The following is a 15369-nucleotide window of genomic DNA, read 5'->3' as shown; positions in this document are numbered from 1 at the left end:
TCAGCCTCCCAAGTAGCTGGGACCACAGGCACCTGCCACAATGCCCAGCTATTTTTTGGTTGCAGCCATCATTGTTGTTTGGTGGGCCTGGGCTGTATTCGAACCCGCCACCTTAGGTGTATGTGGCTGGTGCCTTAGCCACTTGAGCCACAGGCGCTGAGTCGATATAACTTCAATGTGTCATATGTATCACATTCTTTTTCTTTTCCAGGATATTAGGGTATACGCATGTTTTATTTACACATTTTGTTTTTGTACAGATTGAGTCAAAGTTACAAGTGTCACCTTCACCCAGTGGGCAGTGTAGTTGTGAATTTAGCCATCCTGGTCTCTTCCATCCCCCCAGCTAGATTTTCATGGAGATTTTCATCCCTCTGTGCACGTATATGTCGATCGAGTGGTTCCAATTTGGTAGTGAGTACGTGTGTTTGTTTCTCTGTTCTAGTGATGTTTCACTTAGAAGAACGGTTTACAGTTCCTTAGAGGGTATCACAAAAGATACTTGATCACCATTTTTATGGGTGAGTAGTACTCCACAGTATACTTACACCACATTTTATCAATCCATTCACGTATTGGTGGGTACTTGTTTCCACATCTTTGCAATTGTGAAGTGTGCTGCTACAAACATTCACGTGTAGGTGCTCTTATTATACAATGACCTTTTTTCCTTTGGGTATATACCCAGCAGTAGGATTGCTCAATCAAATGGTAGGTCTACTTTGAGTTCTTTGCGGTGTTTCCATACAATTTTCCATAGAACCCATGTTAGTTTACAGTTCTGTCAACAGCATATAAACAGTGGTTCTCAACCTTCCCTTTGCAATGAAAATTATTTTATGATTGAGGGTCACCACAACATGAGGAACTGTATTAAAGGATTGCAGCATTAGGAAGGTTGATAACCACTGATATGAGAGTTCTCTTCTCTCTGCATCCGTACCAGCATCTATTGTTTTTGGACTTTTTAATATAAGTTCTTCTTGAGGGGATCAAGGGTAGAGTCAGGGGAAGAGTCTGTGAAAAGGAGAGTAGGATAGTGTAGGGATTGGAAAGGCTTTATTAGCAGTGGGAGGAGAGAAAAAAAGCAGAGTGGAGTTTGCCCGTGAGCCAGCTCACTTTCACATAGTTTCAAGAGGCTTTTTATTATCCCTTATCGGAGATAATAGGGTTGAATGTGGCAGGGGCTTCCCAAAGGGAGCCATCCCTTCTGAGAGGGACTAATTTTTGCACTCAGGACAAATCTAGAAGTTATTCCTTTAACTGGCCCCCAGCCAGGGCCAGAGAAAAGTTATTGTTCTGTTGTTTCCCAGGAACACTGTCTTTGAGGCATTCCAGGGGGTGGGCAGGGGGTTCACTGTGATCATCCAGTTTAGTTTTGGACCTGCTCCTTCCCACCAGCTGGCTCCCCATATGGCTGCATTCTTGTCAGAGAATGAGGATTCCCTTCTCACAATCCTCATTGGGGTTAGGTGATATCTCACTGCGGTTTTGATTTGCATGTATCATATTCGTAATTAAAAATATTTCTCCAATAAAGCAAAAACTGTTGCATAATTAAACTTGTCTCTCTACTCCTTTCTTACTGTGTCCTCAAAAAAAAAAGTAGAAAATGCTTCTCATCATAACCTACTTCCAGAGCTGAGATATCGATGACATTTGAAATGTCAGTCTTCGTAAGTCCCACCTTCCTGAAGTATGTTTCTACTTATCCTCTGTGTAGTGGTGGGCTTATGTAAGCATGCGTCGGAATCATCTGCATCTTGTTAAAAGACAGATTGCTGCTCCTGCTCCCAGAGTGTCCTATTGCTGAGTAGAAACTCAGCTTTAACTAAAGCCCAGGTGATGTTCACACTAAAGATTCAGTGACCATACTTAGAGACCTCATACTTCATTCTGACCATTGAAGCTTTGCAGAAGTGCCTAGTTTAAGACCCCATTCTGTTTATTAAACAGATTTGGTGAATGGATAATCTGAGAGATACAGGTTGCCAGCCACTGGGATTACAAACGTGATTAGGGTCTCCCCAGAGAGTCATAGGTTAGTGGGAGGACCATACACATAATTGTAATATAGTATAGTAAAGTGACATCAAAGGCACTCATAGTAGTGGAGTTCAACCGTGCTTAGAGCGAAGTAGCTAACATGACACATGGGTAGCTTTATTAATAAATTTTAATCAGTTTTCATTTACTTTTTGCGATGTATTAAAATTTATTTACATGGAAATGTACAGATCCTAAGTGTACTATCTGATGAGTTTTGATAAGTGGAGACCTCCTTGTAACCCCCACACATCAAGAAAAAGAATATTACTATTATGCCAGAAAGTTCCCAAATGTCACTTTAGGAAATTCTCCACCACCATAAGTAGGCACTATCTTAATATTTCTTCACTGTAAATGTGTTTTGGTCTAGAACTTTCTTTCCACTTTTGTTTTCTTACAAATTGAAACAGAGATGGCTGGTTAATTTTTAGCCTCCACTCAGCTACGCCCAATTTACTGCTGCCTTTGAAACCTAAACGGGCGGCACTCTGTGATTAAGCAAGGCAGAAGTGTGTTTACATTATGCCCAACCAACTTGTAATGAGAGGGCTACCAAACCTTTCTCTCTGTGTGTGTGCGTGTGTGTTTTCCTTTCCACCATTCCACCAACTAAAATGATTAAAATTTAATTGGGAACCCAAGCAACTAAAATCATTTAAAATTTAAATTTTAAATGATTAAAATTTAATTAATTGTATAGTATCTATATAACATAGAGAATTATCTTAGATTTGAAGGTATGTATCCCTAAATAATACAGTTTAGTTTTACATATTTTTGAATTTTATATAAATGGAATCTTACTACATGTATTCTGTATTTTAATTCTTTTGATCAATGTCATGTATTATCTGGGGCAAGCAGCCTCTAAGATGCCCCTTATTATTTCTGGTGTTCATGGTCTTATGTAATTACCTCCCCTTAAGGAATTTATTTCTAATGAATGCCATATGGCAACCTTAAATGATTAAGTAAGTACACTTTCATCTTGTTAGTAAACTCTCTCTCAGTTTGATGAAGCCCGTTGCTGTGAAGAAAAGATCCACGTGGTAAAAAATTGAGGGCAAGCTCCATTCAACAGCCAACAAAGAACTGGGGCTCTAACTCAATGGACCTTCAGGAGCTGAATCCTGTCAATAACCACGTGCATGGACGTGGAAACAGATCCTTCCTGGTTGATGTGGATCTAACTCCATTAGATGTCACAATGGAGAGACACATCAGATGTCACTCCAGTGACAGCTAACACCTTAATTGCAACCTTATAAAAAACTACAAAGTGGAGAATGAAGCTAAAGCTTATCTGAATTCCTGGTCCACAGAAACTGTGACATAGTAAATGTGTCTTGTTTGAAGCTGCTAAATTATGAGGTCATATAATGTAACAGTAGATGACTAGTATAGACTTATGAAGTACTACACCACCCACAGGAGAGGGGAAGACAAGTGGAAACACTAGAGCAGATCTAGTCTAAAGGCCAGTAAACTCAAAGGGATGACTGTGTCTGTTGGGTAGGCCTAGGAGAAACTTTGTTTACTAAGGTAGTAAGGGTCCAGCAGGTTAGGGGTCACTAGCAACACTAAGAAATCCAGTAGTGACTACTATGAAGTTGATATTCCTGATAAGGAATATTTTGTGCATAACTGAGTTCCCCAGTAGAGGTAAGGATGATATGATTCTAGAATAGCAAGGCTGAGAGACAGCATTTAACTAAGAATTAATGTTGGTATAATTATGTGACATACGGCACATTCAGAATGGCACTCGGGGCACAGTGTGACTCACAGGGCTCCGTGCTCATGGGTAACAGAACGTGGTGCTCCTTAGACCAGGAGACAGGCAGCCAGAAAGGATCTAGCCACAGCTGACTCTGTAGCTCCGTATCTGTGTCTATGTTTACATCTGCACTTGTATCTACGTTGACCCTTGAGTACCACAGGTTTCAACTGCATGGGTCCATGTATGTGGATTTTCTTCTGCTTCCACCCCTACTGAGACAGAAAGGCCCAACCCTCTCCTTCCTCCTTCACCTCCACCTGCTCAGTGTGAAGACAGACAGGGTGAAGACCTTCATGGTGGGCCACTTCCACTCAATGAATAGTAAATATATTTTCTCTTCCATGTGATATTTTTAATAACATTTCTTTTCTCCAGCTTATTTTATTTTAAGAATATAGTACATCATACATGAAAAGTGTGCTGATTGACTGTTTATGTTATCAGCAAGGATTCTGGTCAACACTGGGCCAACAGTATTTAAGTTTGGGGGGAGTCAACAGTTATACTTGAATCTCTGACTGTGCAGGCAATTGGTGCCACTAGCACTCCTGGGTCAACTGTATATCTGTATCTCATCTGTGTATTCACGTGTGTACATGTGTAAGTATATTTAAAGAGCTTAAGATTAAATGAGCAAAGGTTGAAATAAGTTGCTCCATTAGGAAGCCATAATCCCTCACCCAAGTTTCCAGACTTTGGAAAATCATCAGATGTAGAACTCACCAAGCAAAGGAAAGGCGAGTCCAGGAGAAAGATCACAGCAGGTATGTAGAGTAGTGGCCTCACTTTGCTCAGAGGAAAGTGGAATATACATATTCCTGTCACTCAGGTCTGAGATGACACTGGACTCTACTAAGGTGCCATGCCATGAGAAGAGCAGCCAGGGATTGCTCCTGGTGGGGAACAACAGGCAGTCTGGCTGGGGTTTGAATCTTCTATTTGCCATGCCCTAGCCAGCACTGTCATATGAGCACCCCAAAATGCTGGAGGTAGCAGCATCCTTCATCTTTGATCAAAATGACCCCATGTGAAGTACAGGATGGGTGGCAGTGGACAGATGATGTGGGATCCACTGGCCCCACTTTATACTGCACCATCCAGAAGCAGTTGAATGAATAGTGTGATGCAGCCACCTTTTGAAGCCATAGCTGCAGTGCCAGCATAGAAAGGACACCTGTGAGGAGGGAGCACTGTCCCCCAGGATGCAGAACACACCGTCACACGGTGCTGTGTCCCCGGTAGGGAAAACACATTTATGTGGAAAACCAGGGGGCAGAAAGAGGAGCTGCCCCCCACACCTTCACTCCCACTGACCACTTGGGGGGAAGTTTTGCTTCCTTCCCATGCAAAGTTACATTCTGTGGATCTGAGGGTCCTGACTCCAAGATAGGAGGAGCCACTTCCAGGAGACACAGGAAGGGTCTGATTAGAATTACAGTTATGGTTGCCAACGTCTCAGTTTGGGCTTCTAGTGCCAGGGGATCAGCATGTGAAGAAGGAAGCTAGTCATGCTGGCAACTGACCTTGTCCTTGTGAGGAAGCAGGACACTGCTGCACAATGGGGGCAAGAAAGAAATATTGAGCACCTAGGTGATGTCTGGGAGCATTCCTGGTACTTTTAGTTCCACTTCTCACTGGGAAGGACAAGGGCTACAGACACAGCCCTTGATAAAGACACAATAACCAGTGCTCAGGACTCCTAGGTTAGTAACTCCACCAGGCAAGTCACTTAGGCCAGCAGAAGTACAGCCCACTGACCCTCCCCTTGTAAGTTCCACTAAAAAGTGTGACCAAGTTGAAGTGAGTTTAGTGAGAGAAGTAAATGGGGGTGAGCAGCGCTGAATGGAATTTATGATGCTCTAACCAGGTCCCCTTTACTGGAAGGGAACCCACCCCCTTCTCTGTGGCCTCTTTCTCTCTGGAGTGGCCCATACCTAGTGATTAGTGCTGTGCACAGATGGAAGTCCAACCCTTGGGTAGGTCTGTGGTGCCATTTACACTCTAGAGCAGTAATTTTCAACCAATGTGCCTGGAACATTTTTAAAGATCATTAATTAAATTATTTTTGAACAAAGTTCAAAGCTCAGTAAGTACATTCTTTTTTTACTCTTTTTGTTGCTGTTGTTGTTATTCAACATAATTTAAGTGTACTGTGAAAGTTTAAATATAGGTTCAAGTATGCTATGAGATCAAAAAAGGTTGGTAAAGACTGGTCTAGAGCTTCCAATGGAGTCAGGAATACAACTGAACTGAACCTACATGTTAACTAAGTTGCTTCTACTACCACATCCTGTTCCCTGCAGTTTCCTACAGATTTCTCCCGAGAGTGTTTTCTTTTTATATAAATCACATGTGTAAGAATCCCTGCTTTAAGATCTGATTTTTGTGAATGTGGCTTAGTGTAGGGCAGTTGTCCTCAAACTACGGCCCACGGGCCACATGCAGTCCACCTAGGACATTTATCCAGCCTGCTTGGTGTTTTTGCCATTGTTGCCTGTCCTGCTTAGCAGCTGACTCATCCCTGGGCCCGCAGTCTGGCCCTCCAACAGTCTGAGGAACAGTGAACTGGCCCCCTGTTTAAAAAGTTTGAGGACCTCTGGTGTAGGGTGTCTCCCTTCTAACACATTCTCCACTGGGATGAGAGTTACTAACATGGTGATTTTACACCAGACCTCAGATACGATGATTAGTCTAAAACATCTGTGCAAAAATTGAAAAGCAGAAATTGCTAAATGTTCAGCAGATAGAAAACCAGTTCAGTTGACAATAAACTCAAAAGTTAACCACAAAAGTGCTCAGAATGGTACTAAAACTGAAATTAGGAACACTGGTGACTTAGATTGGGTTCCTTGTGGAGCAGAGGCAGAAAAAGGAATTCGAGATCACGTGGGTATATTTGGGAGATGAACCCAAGAAGTGTTGTGGGGAACTTGGGAAATGGTCCAGGGAAGAAAGGGGAGTGAATAGAGGGTGAGTTAGTAACCAGCATTCCTCTGAAGGCAGCTGGAGTTCTAGCCCACTGAGGACCTCTGGAAGACAGGCCTGACAGAGCCCCCACTCGAGGGGAGATAATCTAGGACAATTATCCACCAACTCCCATTCTTTAGTTGAGTGCGGGTCCCAGAGGTTTAAACTCTCCAGCCTCCAAGCTTGCTCCTGTATCCAGAGAAAGTCCTCCACAGAAAGCTCAGGTGCTTACTCCAAGAAACCCTCTTCCTCTATTAGAATGCAGAGTGCTGGGGAGTTGGGGGTGGAGTCCCTGAAATCATCTGCTATAGTCTTCTCTCTCTGCAGAGAAGAACAACCAAAAAATTGACAGGTGGATGACAATTCAAGAAGGAAAAGTAATGAGACATGATACCCATACATTAGTATGTCCGGAAAAAGATTTATTAAAGACGTAGTACTATTTCCATGTAAGAAATCATGACAGAAAGCAGATGTTTCAACTGGGAAGACATGGCCGTAGATCTATTTCAGAGAACATTCAAACTTGTTGTTTATTTAGTAGAGGAATAGTAACAGGGATGGGGTGGGGACAGTATATTTGGAAGCCAGACTCAATCTAAGAATTAGAGCTAACTGGCCTCGTGTGATTTGTCTCACAGATGCACTATATCAACAGAATTGGTTAATGAGGAACAGATCAGTGCAGGTTGGAGTGCTCAGCAGCAAGAACCACTAGAGCAGACTGGGCGGCAGCAGGTGGGCTGGCAGCACACAGACTGGCAGCACTGGGGCCTGCAGCAGCTGGACACGCAGCAGCTGGGGCGGCAGCAGGTGGTCCTGCAGCAGGTGGTTTGGCAGCAGCTGGGGCGGCAGCAGATGGGCTTACAACACAGGGACTGGCAGCACTGGGGCCTGCAGCAGCTGGACACACAGCAGCTAGGGCGGCAGCAGGTGGTCCTACAGCAGGTGGTCTGACAGCAGACTGGACGGCAACAGCTGGACACACAGCAACTAGGGCGACAGCAGCTGGACACACAGCAGCTGGGGCGGCAACAGGTGGGCTGGCAGCAGACTGGACGGCAACAGCTGGACACACAGCAACTAGGGCGGCAGCAGCTGGGCTGGCAGCACACAGACTGGCAGCACTGGGGCCTGCAGCAGCTGGACACACAGCAGCTGGGGCGGCAGCAGGTGGTCCTGCAGCAGGTGGTCTGGCAGCAGCTGGGTTGACAGCAGGTCTCCTGGCCACAGCCCTGGTCAGAGCAGACGGAGCCACAACAGGAGCTGACCATGGTGTCAAGGGTAGAGTTTCTACGTGGGTTTCTGGGAAGGTTGGTTTAGGAAGTCTGGAGGTCTTCCCTACCCCAGGTGCCCTTATATACCCGGCTGAGGTACAGCTGTCACTGGATGCACCACTCTTTCCTTGTCATTGTTTTCCTGATAATAGTTAATTATCCAAATTAGGCAAGCTTATTTCCCTGGTTAAATTTTCACATGGATGGAAAACATTTCCTTTCCTGCTGTGTGTTTCCTCCATCAGCTCTTCTGAATCACCTCTGTGTCCTTTCTTTGGCTTCCTCAAACAGAGCCACCGCACGACATTCTGCCAGTAGGTGCTGTGAGCTTCAGTCTCATTTGCAGGTACTTCATGTCGGCCGTGGCATGATGATGCTTCTGATAGGCCCAGAATTTTTTCTGGTGACTCAGGAAGGGAAGGCTGTGTTTTACTCTATGGCTCTTTCATTATCTGTCAGATGGTTAAATCTAAGTACTTTATTTCTTTCCATGCTATTTTAATGGAATTGTTTTCTTTCCTGTTTTACCAAATGCTTTAATTATAGTCTTCAAGGTTTTTGTTACATATAACCAAGTCATCTGTAAACACAGACAATTTTACTTCTTCGTTTCAATTTGGATGCTTTTTATTTCCTTTTTTAGCTGGTTGCCCCTGGCTGGGAGATCCAGTACTATATTGAATAAAAGTAGTGAAAGTGGGCAAACTTGTCTTGATGTTTTTAGAGGAAAGGGTTTTAGCTTTTCGTTAAGGATAATGTCAGCAGTACATTCGTTATATATAGCTTCTATTGTTTTGAGGCTCCTTTCTTATTCTGAGTTTTCCATCAGGAAATGATCTTGAACTTCCTCAAATGCTTTTCTTGCTTCTATTAAAATGATCATAGAGTTTTTGTCCTTCATTCTTTTAATGTGGTGTATCACGTTTATTAATTTGTGGATATTTAATCAATCTTGCAATCCAGTAATAAGTTTCATGGGATTGAGACACAGGATTTTTTTCAATGTGTTTTTAATTTGGCTTACTAATATTTTGTTGAGAATTTTTGTGTCTATGTTCATCAGGCAATTTTCTTTTCTTATTGTCCTTCACTGGTTTTGTTCTAAGGGTAATGCTGGCGTCCTAAACAACGTTTAGAAAAGTTATCTAATCTTCACAATTTCAAAAGCGTGTGAGAAGATCTGGCATTAATCTTTCTTTAATCGCTTGGTAGAACTCCCCCTGTGAAGCCATCGGGGCCTGGGTTCTTTGTTTTATTGGAGGCATTTTATTGCTAGTTCATTCCTTTTATTCATTTTTGGTCTGTTTGTATTTTTTATTTCTTCATGACTCACTCTTGAGTAAATTAATTGTTTCTGGGAACTCATCCCTTCCTCCTCCGTTATCCAAACATTGTCTTGTAATTACTCTTAGCAGTCTTTTATGAGTCTTTGTGTTTCTGTAGTATCGTTTGGAATGTCTTTTTTTTATTTTTTATTTTATTGGAGTCTTCACTCTGTTTCTCAAGGTTAGTCTAGCTAAACGTCTGTCAATTTTACTTATTTTTTCTAAAATGCCCTCAGTTCAGTTATCTTTCCTATTGTTTTTCTATCCTCCGTGTTATTTATTTATGCGCTATTCCTTATTTCCTTCCTTCTACTAAATTTGGGCTTATTTTTTTTTCTCGTTCTTTGAGGTTTAAATTTGAATATTATTTGAGACTTTTACTTTTCATGTAAACATTTACTACTATAAACCTTTTTCTTAGAATTGCTTTTACTGAATTGTATACATTTTGGTAAGTTGTGGTTTTGGATTCATTTCTCTGAAGGTATTTTTCTATTTCCCTTTTAATTTCTTCTTTGAACCACTGGTTGTTTAAGAATATGCTGCCTAATTTCCACCTTTCTTATTCTCCAATTTACCTCTGGTTTTGGATTTCAAGTTGCATACAGTTATTGTTGGAAAAAATGTTTTCTATGATTTTAATTCTCTTAAATTTGTTAAGAATTGTGGTGTAGTTTAATCTATTACCTATTTTAGAGGAGATTTCATGAGCACTTGAGTAGAATGTATATTCTGTTCCTTTTTTTTTTTTTTTTTTTTTTTTATTCTGTTCCTTTTGGATGGAATGTTCTGTATATGTCTGTTAGGATTATTTGGTCTATGTGATTGTTTAAATTTATTGTTTTCTTCTTGAGTTTCTACCTGGACAATCTGTCCATTTTTGGAAATAAAGTACTTAAGTCCTCTACTATTATTACATTGTCACTTATTTCTCTTTTCAGTCATATATTTTGTATATATAGGTAATTCTGTACATACATATAAAAAGGAGCAAAAAAAAGTACAAACATTTTCAGAAAGGAAAAAAATGTATTAAATTTATATGTTTGACTTCTGCAATTAGAAGAGTTGCTCAATGAGACTTGAATTCATCTTTTATAACCAGTATATGTTGAGTATTACAATTTTAATACAGTTTTTTCCTTTCTGAAAATGTGTATACATTTTTGGCACACTATATATACACTATATATGCATTAAGTTCTGCTAGTTTATATATTTATATATTATATATATTCAGTTATGTTCTATTCATGGATGCTCCAATGTTGGATCCAAAAATATTTACTAGTATATTGTTATATCACCCTGATGAACTGATCTCTTTATCATTATATAATGACCTTCTTTGTCTCCTCTGATAGTTTCCCACTTAGAGTCTAGTTTGCCTAATACACATATAGCTACCTCTGCTCTCTTTGGGTTACCATTTTACATAAAATATATTTTTCTACCTCTTCACTTTCAACCTGTGTGTGTTCTTAAAGTTAAAGTGAGTCTTTTGTAGAGAGCACATTGTTTGGTCTTGCCTTTTATCCACTCAACCACGCTTTGCTTTTGAGTTTAGAATTCAATCCATTGACATTCAAGGTAATTATTGGCAGCTAAGGACTTAACACTCCCATTTTATTAATTGGTGTTTTACTGTTGTATTGATATTTTGTTTGTTCGTTTCTTCCTGGCTGTCCTTCCTTTGTGGCACTGCCACAATGCCTGTCTATTTTTAAAGATGAGATCTTGCTCTGGCTCAGGCTGGTCTCAAACCTGTGAGCTCAGGGAACCCACCCACCTTAGCCTCCCAGAGTGCTATGAGTACAGGTGAGACACTGTGCCCGGTCAATTCTGGTATTTTGATTCTAAATCAGGAATTTTTAAATTAGTTGAGACAATATTACTATAAATTCTGACTCAATCGTAATCAAAAGTTTCTGTAAAGGAAATAAATAATATAGAGACCAGGGTTTTCAAATTAGGTCATGGGTCTGTTTGTAAGTTCATATCCTCAGGAAGTCTCTGCATTCTGTGAATAGATGCTCTCTGCCTGGACTGAAGGATGAGGGGGCATGATAGTTCATGGATCCAGAGTAGGACACTCAGTAGCAAGAACTGCCACAAAAGCTGGGATGGCAGCAGACTGCTCTACAGCAGGTGATCCTGCAGCAGGTGGTCTGGCAGCATCTGGGATGGCAGCAGCTAAAACCACAACAGGAGAGATGGCAACAGCTGGAGATGCAGCAAGAAAGCCTGCAACAACCGGAGATACAGGAGGCAGCGCAGCAGCAGGTGGGCTAAAAGAACAGGGACTGGCAGCACTGGGGCCTGTAGCAGCTGGACACACAGCAACTGGGGCGGGAGCAGGTGGTCTGCAGCAGGTGGGCTGGCAGCAAGGGTGACACACAGACTAGCAGCATTCGGGCCTGCAGCAGTTGGACACACAGCAGCTGGGGTACCAGCAGGTGTTTCTATAGCAGGTGGTCTGGCAGCAGCTCCAAGTCTCCTGCCAGAGGCCTTGGCCACAGCCCTGATAAGAGCAGATGGAGCCACAGCAGTAGCTGACCATGGTGTAAGAGGTAGAGGTTCTGGGTGGGTTTTCAAAAGAGTATATTTCTTGAATCTGGAACTCTCTCTGCCCATACATCTCCTCTATGCCCTTCTAAGAGAGCTCTTTCCTTGTTATTGTTTATCCTAATAAGTTAGCAGCTGTTAAATTAGGGAATATTATGTTTTCAGACTTGGATAAAATACATTATTTTCTCCCCACCTCCCAAAGGGAGTATTATTTATCTTACTGACTCTTCCTGAAGCACATCTTGTGTGTCTCTTTCCTATGTATACATCAGCTCAGTTCAGATTCTGGATAATTATTCTAAAATAAGTGTGTTGACTCTCACTCCTCTTCTCTTTTCTCCTGAATCATCTTCTGTCATTCCTTTTCTGTAGGCCTCATCGATGTTTACAGATACTCCAGCTTCTTGGTAGAGCAGTTGTCATGTGAAGTTTGACACAAAGGAGTACAAATGTCATTCTTCCCCATCTAGGGGTTCATACCATGTCCACTATTTTTGTAACATCTCTTATGAAAAACTAGTTTAGTCACAGGTCCAGTGTAGATATAATCAAATCTCCAAAGTGTTGACTCTTAGCATTGGAAGTCTAGGTAAAAATCCACTAGTGTGGTCAGATATAACCAAAAGTGGTCAGGGGGCAAAGATAGGAGAACCCCCAGGATACTCAAACTATATTCTCACTCTATTCCCTGGATTTGAATATGACAGATATTGACTTTTTAAATATCAAATACGTATCTAGAATGGACACAACCCTTCAGAAGTCACCACTGGAATTGGTAGCTGTACTTAAGCTACTGAAAACATTTATATTCAAAATTGATTATAAGGTATAATCAATTATTTTTTAAAAGTGTATAGCAAACTATTGATATGCTTACCATAAATAGTAACAGTATTTATCTCAGGGTTGATTGGATTATGGAAACTTAGTTTTCTTCTTAATACTTTTTTCTTCTTTTTTTATTAATTTTTTAATTTCACATTAATATGAAGGTACAAATGATTAAATTACAGTGTGTACATTTGTTAGGTGAAGTCCTTGTAGTTGTGTCCTGCACCCAGGAGTTGTGCCATATACCCTTATATTATGCCCATTAGATGGGCACTCACCAATCCCCTTCTCTCCTCACCTCTATTCTCTCTCCTCTGCCCCCAACTTGAATAGAATTCAGTTTTTCTCTTGTGTGGGCATGTATTAGTTCATCTACTGGCTTCATATTAGTATTGAGTACATTGGATACTTGCTTTTTTCCATTCTTCTGATGCTTTACTAAGAAGAATTTGTTTCAACTCCATCAGGTTAATACAAAAGATGTAAGGTCTCCATCTTTTTTTAAGGCCGAATAATATTCCATGGTATACATATACAATAGTTTATTAGTTCATTCATGGGTTGATGGGCTAGGTTGCGAAACAGCTTAGGTTGTTTCAACATTGTGGCCATTATAAATTGAGCTACAATAAACAATCGAGTGCAAATGTCCTTATGATAAAATTATTGTTTTTATTCTGGGTAGATGACTACTAATGGGATTATAGTATTTTCTTCTTTTATATTACAACTTGTTTTTCTTTTGTAAACAGGAAAAAATTAATAAAACTTTGTTATGTTTTATCATCTTCATCATGACCTTCAGAGTTTGGTGGCTAGGGTATCCTAGGCCAGTCTGACGTTCATCCAGCAGCACCAGTTCAACTGTGCTGGCTGTTAAGACATGGAAGTTCTGTTGGTAGGAAGCTACTGCCCTATGCTCCCTGACGGCCCTCCATCCAACCCCATGATGACCAAGAACACCAGGTTCCTTACTCTGTTTCATGCTGATTTTTCCACTGAGCCACAAACTTTCTACTCAATATTTTCCTTTAAATTGAATAATGTCCATCTCCAAGTTGACATGATCAGAATAAAACTATTGGTTTCCCTCTTCCCCATACTTGTTTCTTTACTTCTTCATATCAGTTAATAGCACTGTGGTAGGTTCAGTTTGTAATCTAAAATTCTAGGTGACCCGTATTTAATCCCATTCTCTCCCCCTTGTCTACTCCATGAATAAGTTTCCACTATCTCTCCAAAATATTCTTAATACATTTGCTTCTCTCTGGCCCCAATGACACTATTTATTTATTTATTTTTGAGGCAGAATCTCACTATGTCACCCTCAGTAGAGTGCTGTGGTATCACAGCTCACAGCAACTTCAAACTCTTAGACTTAAGCGAATATCTTGCCTCCAAGTAGCTAGGACTACAGGTGCCCGCTACAATGCCCGGCTATTTTCTCACTGCAGTTGTCATTGTTGTTTAGCTGGCCCAGGCCAGGTTCAAACCCACCAACCTTGATGTATGTGGCCAGCACCATAACCACTGTGCTATGGGGGCTGAGCCAGCACTATTTTTAATCTAAGCAAATATGTTCACTCACTTCTAGTAATGATTTTTATTTTTTAAAAAAAAAAGCAGTAAATCATTGCCAAGTGTTTCACCTTGACACTGTGGAAGGTGATCCAACATGGAGTTCTGATCCTCCTTAGGGTCTATCCATCTCCCTGAAAATTCAAGATACCCACATGGGATCACAGTCATCCTCACTATAGATGGGACAGCCTCCCCTCAAATGAGTTTTTCCTTCTCATTTCTTTCCAACATTTCACCTGACCAGAGCATTCTTTGACAACAAAAGATATATTAGCATGGGAAAGCTATGTTCCATGATTTTCACAGAGCAATGTACAGATAGAAGGAAATGTCCCAATTAAAGCTGAAACATCAGAGAGTCATGTGCTTTGTAAAAGACCACGTGTAGGCAGGAACAAAGGTGTCCCCCATTAAGGAAGAAATATCACAAAGTGTGTCAATTGGAAATACAGGAGCACACCAGGAAAGGGAAATGTGTTTTTTCCTCTATTTGAGAGTATTTAACTAGAAACACATAATTATGTAACTAAATGATTAAGTTTTCCAGGAGGCTATGTAATAACAAGGAAATAATGACATGGTGACAATAAATCTTCAGCTGGGTATAAAGGGGAGAGGGGCCAAGAAGACTTCCAGATCCAAGATCTTCACTCTCCTAGAAACTCATCCAGAACCTCTACCCTTTAACACCATGGTCAACTCCTGTTGTGGCTCCATCTGCTCTGACCAGGGCTGTGGCCAAGAGACCTGCTGCCAACCCAGCTGCTGCCAGACCACCTGCTGCCAGACCACCTGCTGTCGCCCCAGCTGCTGTGTGTCCAGCTGCTGCCAGCCTACTTGCTGCCAGACCACCTGCTGTCGCCCCAGCTGCTGTGTGTCCAGCTGCTACAGGCCCCAGTGCTGCCAGCCCACCTGCTGCCATCCCAGCTGCTGCCGCCCCTGCTGCTGCCCCTCCTGCTGCCTGCGTCCAGTCTGTGGCCAAGTCTCC

The 15369-nt window shown here is 41.5% G+C and overlaps 3 protein-coding genes across 8 annotated transcripts in view; 1 reads left to right on the top strand and 2 right to left on the bottom strand.

Moving 5' to 3' along the window:
- Positions 1-7494: 7494 nt before the first annotated feature.
- On the bottom strand, positions 7495-8070 carry LOC105886655 (keratin-associated protein 4-9). The gene is made up of 2 exons (XM_023511142.1): positions 7881-8070; positions 7495-7850 (listed from the first exon to the last, which is right to left on the bottom strand). Exons 1-2 carry the CDS (start codon positions 8068-8070, stop codon positions 7495-7497), a joined length of 546 nt encoding a protein of 181 aa, XP_023366910.1.
- Positions 8071-11799: 3729 nt separating this feature from the next.
- Positions 11800-15369, bottom strand: part of LOC105886666 (keratin-associated protein 4-1-like) — a 16334-nt gene continuing 12764 nt past the window's right edge. The window contains 1 exon segment of the mRNA XM_012802961.1: positions 11800-11860. Coding sequence (XP_012658415.1) covers positions 11800-11860 — 61 coding nt within the window.
- LOC105886664 (keratin-associated protein 4-5-like) overlaps positions 15073-15369 on the top strand; it is an 871-nt gene continuing 574 nt past the window's right edge. For 2 of the 6 annotated variants that reach the window (XM_023511141.1, XM_023511140.1), the window contains exon 1: positions 15073-15351. In XM_023511141.1, coding sequence (XP_023366909.1) covers positions 15073-15351 — 279 coding nt within the window. Of the gene's footprint in view, position 15369 lies in introns of all 6 variants that reach the window. The other 4 variants (XM_012802959.1, XM_012802958.1, XM_012802955.1 and 1 more) reach the window with 4 other exon arrangements.

The sequence above is a fragment of the Otolemur garnettii genome, unplaced genomic scaffold, assembly GCF_000181295.1.
Source record: "Otolemur garnettii isolate 467f Iridium unplaced genomic scaffold, OtoGar3 scaffold00018, whole genome shotgun sequence".
NCBI lineage: Eukaryota > Metazoa > Chordata > Mammalia > Primates > Galagidae > Otolemur > Otolemur garnettii.
Note: the sequence above shows the minus strand (reverse complement) of the source record. Positions and strands in the feature narration are given on the sequence as shown.